The sequence below is a fragment of the Vigna umbellata genome, chromosome 4, assembly GCF_029865625.1.
Source record: "Vigna umbellata cultivar VRB3 chromosome 4, Vumbellata_1.0, whole genome shotgun sequence".
NCBI lineage: Eukaryota > Viridiplantae > Streptophyta > Magnoliopsida > Fabales > Fabaceae > Vigna > Vigna umbellata.
Genome location: NC_142168.1, coordinates 31,569,787 through 31,589,943, shown reverse-complemented (window position 1 = coordinate 31,589,943; position 20,157 = coordinate 31,569,787). Strand labels below are relative to the sequence as shown.

The following is a 20,157-nucleotide window of genomic DNA, read 5'->3' as shown; positions in this document are numbered from 1 at the left end:
CTTAAAAACAAATAAATAAGACGACGAAACAAAATAAAAATCACTTTACATAATTAACACAAATTAAACTACTTAAACTTAATTAATTAAAAAATATAAAAATAATCAGACTTGAAACTTAAATATGTAAAAATAACTTTCTCTTGTTTCAAATATAACTATATATAAATATTATAAACAATGGTTTTCTTTAAAACACCATAAATGTAAAAGTATTAAATATTATTTCCGTTCCTTTTTTATTATTTTTTAAATTTATTTTTCTAACAAATAGACAATACATTTTTTATTCTAATAAATAATTGTATAATTTCTTATTTTATTCATTTCTCTTTTTATCTAATATAATATATTTAGTAAATTATCATTTACGAGAAATAAGAGTATAATAAAAAATAAAAATGTAACGTCTTTTTTCCTAAATTAATAAATTAATTTACAAATTAGAGTAATACGTTTTTTTAAAAAAATAAAATTAACCATTTAAATTAACTTCTCTCTTAAATTTTTTTTTCTTACCACTTTTGTTATTATATGATTCCTTTATATACTTTTAGTTTATATGTTTATCACAAAAAGTTTCACACATAATTACAATATATATATATATATATATATATATATATATATATATATATATATATATTCTAATTAATATGATTATTTATTGTATTTTTATTAGCTTAATAATATTTACAATATTATTTTAAATATAATTTTAGTTACCATCAATAAAAAGAGATGAGGTTGGACTTCCTTGTTTAATGAAAATAATACAAAATAGCAAAGGAAAATGGTATAACATATTTGAAAATAAAAATTTATCACTCGCTTAATCATATATAATTTTTGTGCTTATGAGAATTTAGAGACTCGTTTGTATTTGCAAGCAGCAACCAGAATCAAAGACCCAAATCGCGAAACATAAAAACACAATCGCGATCTTCACCATCTCAAAAATCTCAATTGCAAACCCTAAAATCCTAAATTAGCATAACCCCATCTTTCTCCGTCAATCATCTTTGCGCTGCCACAAAAAAATCAGTCATAGATCTGCGAATTTGAACCACTTAAACCTCTAATCTCATCGCGAAGCAAAACGCCTCCATGTAACCTACAAAAAAACATCCAAATCACATAGCCAGAATCCTTTTGCACCACGAAACGACAGCGATAGAACCCCCAAATCGCGAGTTCGATTCGCGCATCATTAGACCTTCATCTCCACGCACAGAAAACACAACATCACATTAAGAACACTTACTTAACATATGTTTCTCCAATTGCAATTTAAACGAACAATGAACCCAAATTGAACAACAATTTCACCAATTTCTTCAACCCAAACCGAACTCAAATTGAGTTGCCTCTTCTAAACCAATGTTAATTTCATTTTACAAAAACAACTTTAACTTAACATTGTCACGTCACTTCCCCTTGACTTGCCACGTATTTTTAAAATTGACATCTCATTCAATATTGGCTTAGGTGGCCTTTAGCGATTTAGACCGCGAAAATGAACAAATTTTACAAAAAAGGGGATCACCTTGAACTTGCCACCTATTTTCAAAATTGACACCTTATTTAATATTGGCTTAAGTGGACTTTAGCGATTTAGACGCCATCAGTGAAATGGAACAAATTAACCAAATTTTACAAAAAAAGGGGACCACTTTAAACACACTGAATAAACGTGAGAACCATTTTGAACAAAAATGACTAATATAGATACCAAAATAGGTATTAAATATATTTATTTTTATCATGGTGAAAGTCAACTTTCATGTTCCTGCTCCTTCATGACTGAATTTGATTATGAAACAGGGACTTTGGCTTTTCAATTTTTTTTATACAAAATATAAATTATTATATAAGTAAAACAATAAAAGGTGTCGCACAGTTTCTACATAGGAACTTAACAAACTGAAACAATAAAAGATAACACTAATGTACAGTCCCTAAACTGTCAAAAACTGCTATATCGTTGATAAATCCACAACAGCGCCTATAAATTTCAGTTTTATCTTCTCTTCAAAGTCATTTGCAAGCTCAGATCTTCTGAATAAATGTAGTATCCTGCAATTTATTGATTAGTCAAAATTAAAGTATTGAAAACAGATCAAAAGGTCACAACATGTGTGTAGCTAAATGTTCACCGCAGGAAAGATTGTTCCTATGTAGTAGTGTCTGTTTTTGGTTGGAGATATGATCAAAATCTGAGAAGGGAGATTAATTTTCGCACACTGCACACAGATATCTAACATCAGTGGTGAAAAAAGCAAGCAGAAAATGAAGTAAATTATATTTAGTTTTGAAATAAAAAGGCAATGCAATTGGTATCTTTTGATTGGGAAATGAAGCTCTGGCAAATGGAGAAATAACATGTTTTTGGACATTGTTACGAGTATCGATGACAGACCAGGTTTTTGTTTGTCAGATGTTCATACAAGTCCAGATTGTTGAAATGCAATATGTCGAAGAAAACATAATCTATGGGTCCAAGATGAATCCTGCATTATTGGAAGATATGTAAGATTCTATACAAAAGGAAGTGATCGTTTAAGAAGTAGCAATAACATTATTCCATAAAATTACGTTATCATATAATCGATAGTTTTCTTAGGTAAATACAAGGATATCTCAAGCCTACTAAACCACCCGTAAGTAAGCCTGCAATGAAAAACCAAAAGTAGATTATAGTGATCATTTAATTGGGAAAATGTAAGAAGAAGGATTTCTTAGAAAACTTAAGATTGGGAATACATGGAAAGAAGGTACACTTACGTAGGGGGTGAGGTTGCTCTTCTGAGGGCCTGTTTCATGGGTCAGAACATAAGTCACTGTTGATCTTGTTTAACAAACTAGTTCTAAGCAGTGAAAGATGATTTCAGGGGTTTTTTTACATTTCGAGAAAAAAACACTTTGGATATTACCAATATAGGCAAAAACTTTTAAAATGATTGATATGATGAACAAGTCGTGGAGTCTTTATATAACTTCAAACGAAGAAATCATGCACCTCATAGGTTTTCTGACTCTAATAATCTATTACAATAACTATAATAAATTCCTTAATACTAAAATTGTACAGAGAATACACAATTTCAGTTGTACACCCTTAAACAGGGAAGTTGTACACCCTTGAACGATTTCAGTAATCGATTACAGCTTATTATAATCTATTACCAAAGCCAAAAAATGTGAGGAGGATGTACAACTTCACCATTTACCATGTGTCAGAACTGAAGTAGTGCACCCGTACACGACTTCTTCACTTGAAGTTGTGTGAGAGCTGCATGACTTTCTATATCTGTAATTTTAAAACTTTTTATCTATATTCGTAATATTCAAAGTGTTTTCTCCTATAAACTTAAAAAAAAACTTAATTTTAGAGGTTAATGGATTCTAACATACCTTTCCTCTCTGAGTGTTTGTGCGATTCCTGTGCATTTTTCCAAACAAAGTTCCCTAGAGAAGGAGAAGAGAAAATGTCAACGTAAACCAAAGATTACTTTTTAAGCTAGAAAGTATAAAAGTATCTTATAGAGAAACTAGTATAAGGAAAATTTAACATGTTCAGTGAAGGCATATTATGTTAGTTTTCTGCAGAATAATGAAGCTAATTAATCAGTTTACCTCCCATGCATGCACTAGGTTTTGAGAATATGTAGAAGATGGTGGAGGAGGCCAAAAATCATGGGGATTAAATTGAGGTGTTTTTGGTGGAGGTGGAACCCCAGCGGTTGGTCCAAACACAGGTCTACCATATGGATCAAAGCCTGCTGCCAGGAATGGAAGATGTGGACGCCTGCTGCTGCTGGTACTAGTACAACCATATGGAAGAATTGGTGGTAATAAGGATGGTTCACTATTAACTATGTTTCCTCTTGAATAAACCATGTTAGCAACTTCTTCTGAAAATATCAAAACAAAATGAAGGGAAATGTGTTTCATATCACTTTCCATATTGCAGACAAAAACACAGTATTATCCATTTTCATAGCAGTAAGATACACTGGTTGGAAAGTCTAATACCATTTGTCATCCTCATTGATTTTACACTCTCTTTTGTGGCTGGATCCACTCTTCTTTTCCCACGAAGGGCATGTGCCTCCTTAAAATTTCTTGCCAATAGAACATTCAACTCGCCAATTCTAATGTTAGAGTTTGGAGTGGTTACCATTGGAGAACCGTTATTTCCCTACAAAACAAGGAAAACAAAGTTATGTACTAACCAAAACATATATGAATACCATGTTGTCATAAATAAGCAACACAACTTGTGATTAACTGTACAAACTACAGTGTAAAACCTTGGCTTTGACTAATGAAAGGGATCACTATATATACTTTCTGACCTGGAACATGCTATTACATATCTTAAACCAGAATAACAAATAAGATATTAGTGAAAGGATGTTAATTATATGGGAGATAAACTTATACCATATTGAATATCACTCCAAAAATTGGATGTTGCACTGCAGATATTATTGAAAGGGATACTGCTAGCTGCATGTAGTAACATGAACTCAGTCAGTGTAAATAGAAGGCTACCATTGGGTAAAACAAGAAAGAACAGGGTTCCACAATATTACCGGGCCAAACATTTCTGCCACCTCACAAAAATCAACATTTAAAGTATGCAACTGTGTGCCAAAAATTCTTCCTTTATCAATCTGTGGCACAGAGACTAACATTCTCCTAGGAACAGGGTCTCCGGATGCTATAAGAATACAATGTCTACTACCGTTGTAGTATTCTTCTTTTGTCATGACATCAGACGGCCTTGGAAACAACTGGTTAGACCATGATTCACATTACACATTGTTATTTCCCAGTTTTACAATATAATGCTTGCAATTCCCATATATAACTGATGGGTCTATTTTGGAGGGTATTCATTGAACAAAGATTATATATATAATATATATGTGACATACGTCTCATCCAGACATCACATCTAATACAAAAGTTTCAAAGTGAGTTTTTTTCTCATACGATTTTTAACTCTCATTTATATTTAATATGAGACTTATACTTGAATTATTTTTAACAGTATCATAAATTACTAAAGAGTAAAAGAAATAGTTAACATATATATACCATTAGAGCCTCTCCAAGACCTTGCACCATGGTGTGTTGGTTTTCATTATTTCCATTGAAGACTAACGATGATAACACACCTAAAAAATAATCCACCTCTCCTGTCCAATGGATATGTTGGACATCTACACAGAAACAAATTTAAAATTTCTGCTTCAATATAACAGTTTTACTGTGGAATGAATCATTCCTATATATGAACAAAAGAAAGTATTCATATATGATGTGTGTGCTTACTAAAGGAATGGACCAGATAATTAACATTACATTAGGTTAAAAGCAAAAATAATTAGTACAAAGTTGTCATTAATTGAACTTAACATGGCATATCTTACATACGCTAGTACAAAAACAAGGTATAACGTCCAACGTTCAATCAGATAAGTTAAAAATGACTTGAGGTATTTTTGTAAATAAAAGGTAATTAAAATAATACCTGCATTGGAGTTGGCATTATACATTACCAGACCTACCTGTGCATTAGTTCCCTGTAAACAAATGAGGCATGGTAAGGCAAGAGATTTGTCTTGTGGATTTGAAAAACTAAACTATATTTGCATACCTTCATATCACATAAGAACATGTTAATGTATGACTAATATTCGATTGTGAAGTTTTTTACTTCCAGCAAAGTATTGAACAGCTGATTGATCGATACGAGGTATACCAAGAAACCTTAAACTTAGTTTTGAAATCAATCAATTTGGGTAAGTCATGCAGGTTAGAGTATATTAACATCAAATAGCTTAAACCTTCTGCTACTAGAAAACTTGCTTCCTCGCTGCATGCACAAATTTCCATTCACATGCTTCTTTTTCCCACAGCATTTGTCCAACCTAGTCCAATGGTATCTATAACATAAAAATTAACTGTCTTTGACATGATAGTATTTTCCATTATGTTATTATTCCAATCTCAAGTTCATTAATATAGTATCATTGAAGTCGATTACTACATCTGAGATATTGTCTATATATTGAACTCGAAACTCTTTCATGCATGTGCATGTTTATACAAGAGATCATACCATAAAAAAATTCAAATACAGAATGAATTACCTCTTTTCCTGAGTCGTCAAAGAAGAACCTGCATAAGAGAAGTAATTAATTAATGCACACACATGAGAGCAAATTCAGTTCACAGAGTTACAAATTTAAAAATATAAAAATATATTTTGATATATAAAAATTTAAAGAAGGACCTCTTTGATATATTTTGATATTTTGTTTATTATATAAGAATACAAAACTATTCATATTGCTTCAGCCTAACTTTAAATTTATATCTATCATAAAAGCAATTCAATCAAGTAAAAGTAAGTCATAGTTTTCACTTGTAAAAATATAATAAAAACGACTAATTTTCACTGGGGTACTTAAATCCAAGAAAAAGTTCTGCACTTTATAGATCTACATTCTGGAAAGAAAAAAGGGTAAGAAATAGTTTCAGAAAACACAAAAAAAACACAGCATGCATATCTTTTTATATACGAGATGAAGCAAATTATGATTCATGGTATATGATGAGCATCAGGAATTTCGACACCTGAGAATCTTTTCGAGACAGTTTGAAAAAATGTTGGGCCAGTAAGGACCTAAGGCTGAGTTTCCATCAACTATTATGTTTAACCATTTGTTATTTGCCATGGAATCAAGAACTGAAATCTGCTAAAAACAAGAGAAATTGCAGAAGATGATGAAGAAGATGGAGCAGTGTTTGGTTGTTTATATAACACTCATGTTCATTACACAGCTCAACCCTCATTGATTATGGAATTAACTTCCGTACTTCTTTTATTCTTTTTTTCATGCATGGAGGACACGTACTAACAAATATTTATAATCATTCATAATTTATGACTTAAATCACATTTAAATATCTCCTAAGTATCAATTAACAATTATTACTGCATTAAGTATTTAAAATATCTTTTTTTTTATTACAATTAAGTATTTAAAATATCTTTTTTTTTATCTAAGTAATCTGTCATTTAATTTTTAGTGTTAGAAAGATAACACGGATCAGTGACTCTGGCTTTCTCTGGATTATATTAAAACTAAATGAATCTAAAAAATAATACATATGTATTTCTTAAAACACAATAAAGGAAACAAAAAATTATATAATTAAATAATTATAGTATTCATTTTATGTCTCAATGAAATTATTGATACCTTGTTCATTGCATTGTTTGTTTAATTTATTATAATGTTTATTGTAAAATTCCATTGCTATACTTCTATTTTATCTTATTGGGGTTCACATATCTTTATTGGGGTAAACAGTTAAGCATGTTAAGTATCACTGCAATCAGTGAGCCTGAGGAAATCTACTCACAACGTCAAATTGTCAAAGAAAAAAACTAGTGAACTACCAACATAATACAACATTAATCTAGACTCTAATGTCTTTGTTTTGAATTTTAATAATCAGTACAACATTTTACAATGTACAATACAAACATATTTCAAGGTCTATTTTTCCTCCAAACTGAAAACAGATATTTGAAGGAAATGATGACCCTAGTAAAGAGCAACTCTATATTCAAGCATACATGTGTCGGAGACTCTTGCAAGAAATGGCAGAAGTACTTCAGTAAGTATGAACTCTGTAAGATTTTTGTTCAATCTAACCACTGGTTGCAACTTGCCCTTTTCTTCTTGACCTTACACCCCTTTGATTCACTGGATGTTTTGCATTAGGATCCACAAGCAGCAAGCATGACATAACAAATGACAAGAGTTCTTCATGGTGGGAAAAGGTGAAGTCCAGGTGTGCATATTCAAACTCATTATATGAAACATCTACCCCAGCACCCTTCATCAATTTATAGTGTCTCTTCACCATTGAAGGCCTTATCACTTTGTCCTTCTGTCCAGCAACAAGATTAACAGGAATGTCTATGAGTTCATAGCGTTCACCCAAGTCCAAAGGCACAGGTGAACCATACACTTCCATGTTGGCAGAAGTACTACCATAATCAAACATTATGAATTTTCCAGTGCGCTTCATCTGTGAAAGATGGAGAGCAACACGAAAAGCTACTCCTGGCATGTCATTCATGTTATAGTGTGGTAATCCTAAAACTCCAACCCAGTTTGAACTGTCTCCACCAACAACATAGCTCATTAAAGTTTGAACCAACCCTCCAACTGCAGGTAGGTTATGCAGATCCCTCGCTAACTTGTTGACAAGCATACGAAAAAATCTGGTTGGTATATAGAAGGCAGGAACAAGAAGAGACAAAACAGGAGCCAGTAAAACCAGTAGAAGTTCAGCCACAGAAAAAACAATGTTAGAGTCCTCGTGAAAACCGGCTGGTGATAACAAAACCAATCTTGAAAGCCTATGGGGTTTCCCTTCTATCCTTCGAGTAATAACATACATCAGCACAGCAGCTCCTCCCAAACTATGGCAAATGGCACAAAGCTTGTACGGCTGATCGTCATCAGTTTCCTCCTCTATATCAGGTTTAGTAAGCCTCAATTCAGCAGTCTTTACTTCATGTATTTTTTCTATCATAGCTGGAATATCCTCAGTCCCATGCTCATTGATGGAATACCGCCAATATCTGCATTACATCAATTCAAACACAGATTATTCAAAATGAAAATAGGGGGAAGAATGTGAACGAAATACTTCCACTTATTTGGGAGTTAAATTTTAAACAATAGCAAACACATGTTTCTCTTCAAATAACTCCTTTTTGAATCCATCTATTCACTTTTCATTTTTGTTTCCCTTTCCATTTCATTCTCTCTGAAATTTCCAAAAGCATTCAAATAGATTTACTTTATGAACTTACTGACGTGATGATATGTTCTTGTTGACATGTTCCCGTGAAACCAAACCACGAAAATTCCCCAGAAATACATCATAACCTGCAGATAGAACAAACTATACATGCAATAATTCCAAAAAGACGAATTGTTTGTCAAGTACCGACATTATTGCCAAATATAGCGTACCTTGATCGTATGCTGCAAAAGCTGGAGAGCCAACAATTCCATTAGATACCCAACTGAACCCAAGAAAGAAAAGGGTTAGAGTATCATTGTCATTTTGACCATAGTCCAGGGTTAAGAAGTAAATTGAAACAAAAAAATTAAATCCAAAGTCATGACTCTCCTGCACTTCTTCTGCACCAGTGACTTTAGACAACAACAATGTTTTGTCAGTTTCACTAAGTCTGAGAAGTGGGAACTACAGGTGATTCATATCCTACCAATAGCAAGACTCATGAACCTACTGACTTAAACAAGAGCTCATATTGTTACAACAAAAATATTGTCCAAATTCTCTACATAATATTAGCTTACTCTGGCGTCATACTAATGCTCAGGAAAAAATGTGTTCTTCAAAAGGATATTTTCCAAACATAAATATACTACTTCTCAACTCTTTTAACTCAGGTAATAACAGAATCAAGTAAGAGCTATGAAAATATAGAGATAAAATGACTCACCCCATTGATGAATCCAAAACCCCATGCTGGAGATAAACAGCTTTTCTTGAATCTCGCCTGGGAAGTAAGAACAGACGTCAGACACAACACACTGCATGCAAAGAGACCACGTTTTTTCTAGAAATTACAATGACAACCCTAATCATCTCCACAGTCCACATAAATGTGTTTTTCAACTTTGTTGTTATCAATTTATGAAAACGAACTTTATTCATAATGATAACATCATGATACATTTTCATGCATTTCAACCAGCTCTAGACATGAATTGTACAAGGCCTCATCCCAAAATTGCTATATTTTCCATCAGTAACTGTTCAACAAACTGAAGTAATTCACTCCACACAATGACAAAATAGATGAGATGTCAAAACACGCCAACTAGAATCGCAACTAGTGTATCCTGTGCACATTTATTACTTCTGAAGTGATTCATCATGTGTCTAACCATCTATTATGCACTTAATTTCAGAAGATAAAAGTAAGTACAAAAAATCAAAAAAGGGATGTGCAATTAAATTTATGAAGATCCATATAACTTTCTCAGAAATGAATTTTTTTACCTGGGTATTCTTTCTAAAAGAAGAATATATCCATCAGAGGTGATCACACGAATGGCTTCATATGGATACCTGCCAAAAGTAGAATGAGAAACCATGAGGCAGACAGGCAAAGATTTCAAAACAAAAAAAGAATAAATTATAAAGGCAACTACATGATAGGCATTACCCAAGGTCCGTTATGACATCCTGACATGTCCGAGCATCTGTATTCAGAGGCTGATACTTGAGAGTTCTCTCTTTGGGTTTTGGGTCATTTTCTCCTAATGTATCTGTATATATGGAGGCGTCCTCTTCACCATCAGGATCTCCTTTAACAGCACTTTCATGAGACGAAAACAGCCTGACTAATGCCCCAAAAGCTTCTGAAGGGGAAAGAAGAAGATGTGCTGCCTTGTGAACAACATCAAACACGGCTTCTATAGATAACTCGATGCCTAGATGAAGATCCTGGTTGACAAAATAAACTTACTTAGCAACACAAACTTTACATTCCTATGAAATTTATCTGAAAAAAAAAAATAGAGATTAATATAAAGAAATGTTGCACAACCTCTACAACTCCTCGTCTCCTATCAGTAGCACGGTGGATAATATGATCCTTGAGACTCAGCACTCTCTTGTGTGCACGTAAATGAGGAGGACGCTTATTTGTGGTGAAAGACATGGCTTTTGACACCCCATAATAAACTAACCGAAAAAGGTTAACTGGAATCCACACCAATAACTTTAAAGGAAACAAAATTGAAAGTAAGATGAATTGGATCCAATCCTTCTGATGCCTACTGAATTTGGTAATACCAGCTTCTGATGTTCTAGAACTCTGAGATGCAGGAGTTGGAGGGTATTCAAGTCCATCACTATATATTTCACTATCGTCGTCTTCGGACGAGTATTCAAGGCTTGAATTGTCAGAATCCATAGAAAAATCATGGACAAACTGATTGAAAGAGGATACACCACTAGAAAAAAGAAAAAAAAAATCAGCCCAAAAGCAATGATACCACGAACAAACTAGCCACATTATTAAGCTGTAGAGTAAAGGTATTCATTCCAAAATAAGATAAAATGAATTATATAAACTCTAAATTTTCAACGAATCAGAAAAACAAAACATTAGAAAAAAGGAAAGTAGATTGTATGGTACAAAAATGTTAAAGAAATAACAAAATACAGTAAACATATACAATACTTTTAATAAATAAGGACAACCCCAAATCTCTAATAGACTCAAATATCTCACTAACACGATAACTAAAAGAATAACAAGTTTTATCCTTGTGTACTAACTCCTAGGCATAAATTATTTTCTAGTCTACTTTAACTCATTCTCTGCCAATTCTCTAGCTACATTCTATGTCCTAAATTATTCTTTTGCTAATTCTTAAGTTTTTATTGTTCCTTCTTGTCTTGAGTTTAAAACTCTGAATCTTTAATTCAGAAAATATAAAGCCTAAGTCGATTCTTTCCGAATTTGGTTTTTTCAGTAATATAGTTATTAGCTACTTGCATTGTTTCTTAATTCTTTTAGTAGCCAAGTGCTGTAGGCATGACCCAATTGACACCAGAATCACGAGAAGGTGTAAAGGGTGCACGCGACCTCAGAATGCATTAGGTGCACCTTTTCTTAATTACCAGGGTGCATTCAATCGCTTGGTAAATAACACAACAAAATCTATAATGGAAAATATAATAATATTGTAAAGAACATTAACAAACAAATTATAATAACTGAACTAAAGGCTCTTGGCAAATAAATAGTGATTCTATTACTCCATACCAATACTCTGAGTTCTAACTTAGAAATTACTGATGTTATGATGGAAACTTACTTCTCCATCCACCGCGGAAATCGTGGTCCACGGAAAGTTGGCCTGAGTTCCCAACCATGGATACCTTCAAGTATATTAGCTTTCCCAGGTAGGCATGCCAACAAAAGGGCAGATATTCCATTGATTAGCCTCACAATATTGTTTAAGGACTCATAAGTAAATGCCTTCACGGACCTGCACTAAAAAACAGATAAACATGCTCATCCTTTGCCAAGTGAAAATTGATTAATTCATTGAAATAGTTTTAGAATTCTGAATTCTCTGCCATAGAAAGAAAAAATCTGTTAAACTGATCAACACCTTAAGGCTGAATAAAAGTAACAATGAAACAGAACTATTTTCTGCAAAAACATGTAGATTAACAATAAAACACCATTTACCCCCTTCCCCAGAAGAAAAGAAAAACTCATAAAAGAAGCCAGAGGACTTAACCCTCTCCAACATAAAAAACGATACACATTGAACAGTAAAAAACGATACCAAACATCCTTGTCTAGAAGGATCAGCAGAATTACAGCCTTAGGGAAAGAAAAACCATGACCAAACAGAAACAATGACAAAAAGGAAAACAAACATGTCCTTATCATTGAATCGTTTCCTCAAAGAAAAAACATCATAATATGATTACATTGAAGTCCCACACACAGGAAAAAAAAAAAGAAAAATACAGGCACCCCCAATTTCATTCAAAAACATGGATAATCAAAAACCATGATAAAACATTCAAATCCAAGATAGGTAAGTCAAATGTCCTTACTCTTTAGTTATAGCAAGAACATGATCAACCAGCCGTTGCATCATGGGGTTGTGTTTTTCCTTCCAAAGTTCGGTTATTTGTTGAAACTCTCCAAATCCAAAATACGCGGAAAATCGAGAAATTACGCGATACCCAGAATCGAATCAAAATGAAAAATAACAAATTGAAAATGGATATTGGGAATGGATGGTCATGGAAATTTGAAATCAGTGACCGACCGGTAACCCGATGAAAGGTTCTAAAATAAAACACCAAATCAGAGAACCTTTCCCCTAAGAGGTCGGTGGTTTCTCTCCGGGAGCCACGTGGAAATCTTTGATTGGCGAAAAGGTTCAGTGTGCTTTTTTGGATATTATTTTTGTCTGTGGATCATGATTACACATAAGGTGTGGGTCCCGAGGATTTATGTGGTGCTGCTATATTGCCCTGGTTTTATAGGAGAAGATATCAACCGTTGATCAAGTTTAATCAGCTATGCGTTGGACAGTTACGAGTTAAGTCTAATCAATGATGCACCTGTTCCTTGAAAGAAGAGACACGCCTTCTTTGCAGACGTTTTAATTTGACGGAAAAAGGTGAAAATGTTTCTTAAGTTTAATACATTAATAATTAATAATTCAATACATATAATTCATATATATTTTTTATCTTAAGATTAAATATGCTAGCTGGAATCCTCCAATAATATATTACCGTATTAAATTTTGAAATAAATGTTTTATATATCATATCAACACTATTTTTTATGAATTAATTATGTAAAAATATTGTAGTTAAGATCATAAGCTCACAACATAACGTGATATTATCACCTTATCTTTTTTTGTTTATTTAGTGCATGTCATAAGATTTCTTTTTAATACTCTTTTAGGATTTTTTTTAAAAGATAGATATTATAGGGTCATTATTTTATAATGTTGTAAGCAATTATTTGGTGCACAATAAATATATTTTTTTCTAACATTTACTATAATCTTATTTATAAAGTATAAACCACCAATATCACGTTATTATTGATAAAAAAATCATTATAATCATAATATATCATGTTAATATTTGATATCATGCAATAAACTTTAAACTTAATTTAACTTTACAAAATCAAATTTTCACCTATTTATATATTATTAATTAATTTTATATTTAGTCGATATAAATTTTTAAGATTTGTTATTATTAAACTCACTATTATTATTATTGGTATCACAATTTTAATCATTATCAGCAACATCCTATTATTACCCCTTATCATTGTCACAAGCTCCTTACTACTCTAATTTATTATCAAAATTTGAGTGTACACGAAATATATTAAGCAGGACTAATATTAACTTTATTTTCATCCCATGCTATTAATTAATTTTATTATACGGTATCTTTCTTACTCGTGCTCTCTATTAAATTAGGAGATAAATTCATAATGAGAGACAAGATAAATAAAAATTTATAAATTTTAATAAATTATGAAAAGAGTGTTGGTAGCATTATTCAATGTATTGAAAGGAGCAAAGCATTATCGACAAGATCTACTAAAAATCGAGCATTTACTATTTTTGTCGTAGCTCCACTTTATCAAGTAACATATATTTTTTAAGTAATAGTTATTTATTTCTCAATATTAAACAAAAATAAGCAAACACTTTTAATGGACGGAACTAAATCTAAAAAGAAAAAATATTCAATTTTGCCGTGAAGTGGTGTTAGTTAAGTTACGTTTTAACATCATTTTACCAAACCAAACATTAATGATATGATGGAAATTCATGAATAACTTAGCACAAAATAAACGTTTTGGTTACGTGATTCATATGATGGGAAATTCTAAAAAGAGGGATCAATGGACGGAGTCTTCAATCCCAATAAATAAAAAGAGTTTGTTGCTTATACTCAATTCACCCAATTAATAATACTCCATTACATGAAAAAGTTTAGTTATGGGAATATGAAAAAATTTATGTCTAACAAAGTTGTTGTAAACATCAAAAGAAAAATTGTAGTTAATGTTATGGTTGCTTTGGTGGAGAAAAGAAAAATATTAATGTTTTTTTTTTCTTTTATTTAGTAAGAAATTAAAAAAAGTTGACTTTTAGAATTTTTTCTATGAATTTTAAATTCAAATATTTTTCTTATTTTTTTTATTTTATCTATATACTCACATAAATTAAAAATAAGATTAATTCACAATAAACATCAATTTATATGTTAATTTTATAAAATAAAATAGATTTAGAGTTTCCTTTTCTAAATTATTTGTGGAGTATGTTATTTCACTCTATTATTTATTAATATTTAATATGACATTAAATATATATATATATATATATATATATATATATATATATATATATCAACATAAAAATGTTAAAAGCCTCATTAATTAAAAATAAAACTAATTTATAATATATAAATAGATATATATCTTATATTTTGAATTAAGTTTAGATATCATTTTTAATTCATCTAAGCATATACAATAAAAACGCATACATGTATATATGAAAAGTAAAATTAAGAATTCATGTTAGCCTCCAACATTAGGCCTTGTTCTATTGAGTGGATTTGAGGGGATTTGAAGATAAATTTTTTTGTCATTTATTTGAGTAAATTTGGAGGTAAATGAGAGTGAATTTGGAAATAAAATTTGTGAAAATTAGTATAGAATTGTATTGACGTGACAAATTAAAAAAATTTATTTCCAAATTCATTCTCATTTACTTTCAAATTTACTCAAATAAACAACAAAAAAATTTATCTTCAAATCCCCTCAAATCCACTCTCTCAAATTCACTCAAAAGAACAAGGCCTTAGAATTTAGCAATTAATATACAAATGTATATATGAAAAGTAAAATTTAGAATTCATGTGTTAGCCTCCAATATTAGGGTTTAGCAATTAATTCACAAAAATTTACAGGAGAGAGTTTAATGTGACTATAGGTTGGTGGTATCATTAATAATTCATTCAAGCTGCCACATATTGACCTTGTCTTACCTAATATAATCTTTATTACACATTTCTTAAGTTCAACTGTGTGAACTTGAAAAAGAAGGGGTAAAACTGTAATTTTAATGTTTTTTCAATAATAATTATCTTTGACATTCTGACTAATAAACAATTGATTTTTTTAGTTTCTTCATTTAAGGATAAGTGTTGTTTTCACTCTTCAAAACTTAAATTATTTCTACGTCTCTCTAATTGAAAAGACAATTAAGTTAATATTTCTATTAAAATGTGTTTTTAACTATTTGTTCTAAGAATCAAATTTAAAATTAAAATAAATTATTAGGTAAATAACTTATAATTTATTAATCAATTTTAAAACATAGAGGTGAAAAATAAATTTATTTTAAAATATACAAATCTGAAAACATATTTAAGTAAATAAATAAACAAATTCCAATTTAGTTTTTAGAAGAAAAAAACGAGATGAGAGCTAAAAGGCAAAAGTTACATTGAATCCTTCATTTTGTTCTCACAAATGACTTTAATATTTTAGCTTCAAGTTTGTGATGATAATAGTTAGAGTGAATACCATGTTCAAGGAATGGTCTATTTTAAAATTTAATGTTTCTATTATAGTTTTTTTTTTCTTGTAATTGAACAGGTTAAAAGGGATAATATATATGAATTATTATTAATCTTGATTCAAGAGTAAACTAAAACCACGTCAATGTTTCAACGTTTTATCCTTAAAGAAGAAGTTTTGATAGATTTAAAGTGTAATTTATCTCTTTTAAAAAGTTTCTTCCAAGTATACTAATAACATTAAATAACCCATTTTTACCTTCTATTTTAATTTGTCCTTTAAATGTTAAAAAATGATAGTTCATGATTGAATGGTGTAATAGTCCAAAATTATCCTCCGCAAACAGAGATTTAAATCTACCACATTAAAAAAATTGTTTTGGTTTATGGGTGAAGAAGTCTTCTTACATAAATTATCTTCTAACTCTAAGCATAGATAACAGTGTGGTATTCAATCCTCTTTACGCTGTTCGATCTGGTCGGATGTTATCAGTAGAAAACATTTTAATGCTTAAGTCAGTATTTGTCTGAATATCTTGACAATAAAATGTGTAATAAAAGTAATCTAATATCAAAGTTGTATTTATAGATTTTTATAATGGATTTCTGATTAATTCTAATTACAATCTATATGTTAATAACTCGATTCAGGATTAACTTAATTATGTTCGATATTTAATTTTGTTTATAGTTCGACTGGTGAGTCATCTCGTTACTAGATTATTAACTACTAGGTCAATGTCTAACCGCGGTCATACACTATAAAAATATTTTGCCTTAAGATACAATATCTTATTTATATTTTAATTTAGTTATACTACATGTTAAGACAAAGGTTTCAACATAATTTTTTTTATCGAAAGGACCTAATGTTAAAGAATAATAAATAATGACTCTTTAGAATGGAAACGTGTAAGCTCAAATCTAAAAGAAAGTCGAATATTGAACTTGTTCAGGATATCTACTAGTTTTGTATAGTTTAAAAGTCGAAGTATAAAAGAGTTTAACTACTTTTTTTTTCCTTTATACATTTTAAAACATTTTTTTAAAGATAAAACTATATGAAACAAATTAAACTAAATTTCAAATAAAATAATATCTCAAATATATATCTTGATAATTGATCTTAATTATATACTCGACACTTGTGATCGAAATAAAACTTGTAATGCCCACATTCTTAAAAGGGAAGATTTGGCTAACAAAGTAATTGATTTTTGTGGCAATACAATGTTTCTCTATTAATTGTGTCACAAACCAACTTCTCCAAACTTCAATTTTCTGAGTAAATTCTTCAACCGTACAATTCAAGCTACTTCACCATTTTAGTTTGTGGCTTTAAGCAGTTTTCCAAAATTTCATATCCGTTTCAAACCCTTATTATCACAAGGCCACAATAACCTCAAAAAATTGGGATCTACACGTGTCACCATATTAACGTGTAAAACCCAATTCAGTTTGCACCTTACAAAATTCTCTTGACCAATTTTTATACCCAAAAAAATCAGTGAGCTAACGACAAAGACAACATTGGATTACTTATCTCACATTATTGCTACCCTCTTATTGTTACAGGAGCTGTCTGCTAAGTGTCAACAAAGAGACTCAAAGAGCAGCAATGGAGGCTGCATTAAGCACTGCACTTGCTCTTTCACCTAACCAACTATTCAGTGCAGTAAATCCTGGTACTATACCATCTCCTCTTTCTAATTATCTTTCATTTTTTTTTCATTACATATTAGTACTGTACTATAGTTGTTTGTTTTTCTGATGTATTTTCCAAAATAATATAAGGGTTCATTACTTTTTGTATTCGCAGGAGATAAAAATTTTGCTTTGAAATATTGCAAAGATCGTAGTGTTGTAATGACAATGGCAGCCACTGGAATATTAGGAAAAGGTGGAGGCTTGATTGAGAGGCCAACCATAGAGACAACAACACCTGGAAGGGAATCCGAATTTGACGTAAGGTAATACCAATATCACGAACAGTGAGCACAATTGAGAGGATTTTCTCACTGTATGATTATGCAGAAGAATTGAAGAAACTTCTTGAAAATTCACGTGTATGTCTGGATAATTTTTCTTACAGGTTAAAATTAATGTTACCAAGATTTAGTTTTGGTTCTTAAAAACCAAAATGGTAAAACCTTTCGCTTAGCTTCTGAGACAACAGATTAGGTCTTTACAGAAGTTATATTGAATTTTTAACCTACCTCAATCAATTTATAACATAAAATTTGTATTTATTTATATATTATAAATTCGTCTTATTTTTAATCGGACGAGACTTTCAACATTTAAATATGTTATAAGAATAGAAAGGGAATTTTGGTGTAGTGTAATTAGGAAACTGTAACTATTAGTTCAAGGTCCGAAATTTCCATTTTCAACACTCAGCACACATTATATTTTGGAATCAGTTCATCTAGCTAGATGCCACAGAGAAAAGGTATCATTTCCTCTGTTTTGGGACCTTTTCTCATTTGTAGTCTATCTTCTTGTTTGCATTTTATTTAACTTTTAATCTTAGGCCAAGAAGAAGCACCTACAGTGTTTTCATTTGATTTTTGTTTTCTTTTTTTTTTTTTTAATTTTCATTACTTTCTAATAATATCTAAACAATTTGAAAAGCTATAGTTGATGCTTGTTAAGTACAAACTTGGACCCTTAATTTCCTACTGTTTAGCAGGAGTATGAACTAGTTTTTAAATTCCAAAAGTATCTTTCAGTTGAACTAAACTACTACAGCAAGAACTGAAAACCACTGATGAAATGAAAGCAATACTACATATCACATCAATACTAATGCTTGGTTTCTGGAACTGATCTTGTTCAAAGATGAAATGCCAAAGCTGTGTCAATAGCAAATGTCCAAATTATGTTGTTATGTGTAATGAAGGTTTCATTAGTTATGTGCCATATTAGTTATGGTTATTTCAACTGATAACAATTCAACTTTCAATTTCAATGGGTGGTTCAAATTAAACAGCATGTTGTAACTATGAAGCAGACAAGTGATCAATTTCAATTTCTCCTTGTGCTCACTCTTATCTTTGTTGTTTGTTCTTGTCTCATTTCATCAAATGTTTGATAAAATCTTTGATCACATGTTTTGTATCAGGAAATCGCGGAAAACATCTCCACCATTCCGAGTTTTGCTGCATAATGACAACTTCAACAAGAGAGAATATGTTGTGCAAGTGCTGATGAAGGTGATACCTGGAATGACAATTGATAATGCAGTTAACATCATGCAGGAAGCACATCATAATGGATTAGCAGTGGTGATCACATGTGCTCAAGTGGATGCTGAAGACCACTGCATGCAGTTGAGAGGAAACGGCCTTTTAAGCTCAATTGAGCCAGCTGACGGTGGTGGTTGCTGATAGAAAAACAGATCATTTCCATAGCCTAGTACTTTCTTACATATTACTCAGTTCCATAATGTTCTTCTTTCCAATTCCAACCATTAAACATGTCTGTATAGAAAAATAATGACTAGTGTCTTTATATAAGCAATAGCCAGAACATAACATAAAATTTGGATGAAGATGGTTGGTTGAAAGTAAAAATTGAAGCACCAATTGATTACATAGAATGCTGCATACCTGAAAGAATAAATACTACAGAGAATGAGCTTTAAATGGCAGTGTTTGTTAGTGTCTTGAAAAGCATTTTAACTATTATAGTTTGCAGCATTAAAAACAAACAGATATGGCTGATATGTTCATCAGCACAGCATTGGTTGCTTCCCCAAAGTTTAAATGCAGGTTGGTTGCAATCTTTGTTCCAGTAAGCAATGAAACGTGAAAACGTGATCATAGCTAGAAAAAAGAAAATCTAGGAAACAAGAATAGCAATGACACTGACATGCTTTTATGACCAATGCAACAACCTCAACAACCAAGA

At 31.0% G+C, this 20,157-nt stretch overlaps 3 protein-coding genes across 4 annotated transcripts; 1 reads left to right on the top strand and 2 right to left on the bottom strand.

Annotated features, from left to right (window-relative positions):
• Window positions 1-1,836: 1,836 nt before the first annotated feature.
• LOC124833139 (mediator of RNA polymerase II transcription subunit 25-like) lies at window positions 1,837-6,752 on the bottom strand. The gene is made up of 13 exons (XM_088112795.1): window positions 6,652-6,752; window positions 6,165-6,192; window positions 5,540-5,594; window positions 5,107-5,234; window positions 4,599-4,799; window positions 4,447-4,512; window positions 4,036-4,201; window positions 3,637-3,914; window positions 3,415-3,468; window positions 2,785-2,813; window positions 2,596-2,670; window positions 2,420-2,510; window positions 1,837-2,243 (listed from the first exon to the last, which is right to left on the bottom strand). The coding sequence occupies exons 1-13, from the start codon at window positions 6,750-6,752 to the stop codon at window positions 2,145-2,147; spliced, it is 1,371 nt and encodes a 456-aa protein (XP_087968921.1). The 3' UTR covers window positions 1,837-2,144.
• Window positions 6,753-7,452: 700 nt separating this feature from the next.
• Window positions 7,453-13,039, bottom strand: LOC124833130 (uncharacterized). Of its 2 annotated transcripts, none has more exons than XM_047307522.2 (9): window positions 12,721-13,039; window positions 11,964-12,137; window positions 10,685-11,093; window positions 10,301-10,581; window positions 10,135-10,203; window positions 9,572-9,628; window positions 9,075-9,127; window positions 8,912-8,987; window positions 7,453-8,677 (listed from the first exon to the last, which is right to left on the bottom strand). In XM_047307522.2, the coding sequence occupies exons 1-9, from the start codon at window positions 12,762-12,764 to the stop codon at window positions 7,735-7,737; spliced, it is 2,106 nt and encodes a 701-aa protein (XP_047163478.1). In that variant the 5' UTR covers window positions 12,765-13,039; the 3' UTR covers window positions 7,453-7,734. The 2 variants fall into 2 exon arrangements, with proteins under 2 accessions (XP_047163478.1, XP_047163479.1); XM_047307523.2 differs by having other exon boundaries at window positions 11,964-12,142; window positions 12,721-13,036.
• Window positions 13,040-17,770: 4,731 nt separating this feature from the next.
• On the top strand, window positions 17,771-19,798 carry LOC124833132 (ATP-dependent Clp protease adapter protein CLPS1, chloroplastic). Its single transcript, XM_047307526.2, has 3 exons — window positions 17,771-17,930; window positions 18,065-18,215; window positions 19,370-19,798. The coding sequence occupies exons 1-3, from the start codon at window positions 17,864-17,866 to the stop codon at window positions 19,632-19,634; spliced, it is 483 nt and encodes a 160-aa protein (XP_047163482.1). The 5' UTR covers window positions 17,771-17,863; the 3' UTR covers window positions 19,635-19,798.
• Window positions 19,799-20,157: the final 359 nt, after the last annotated feature.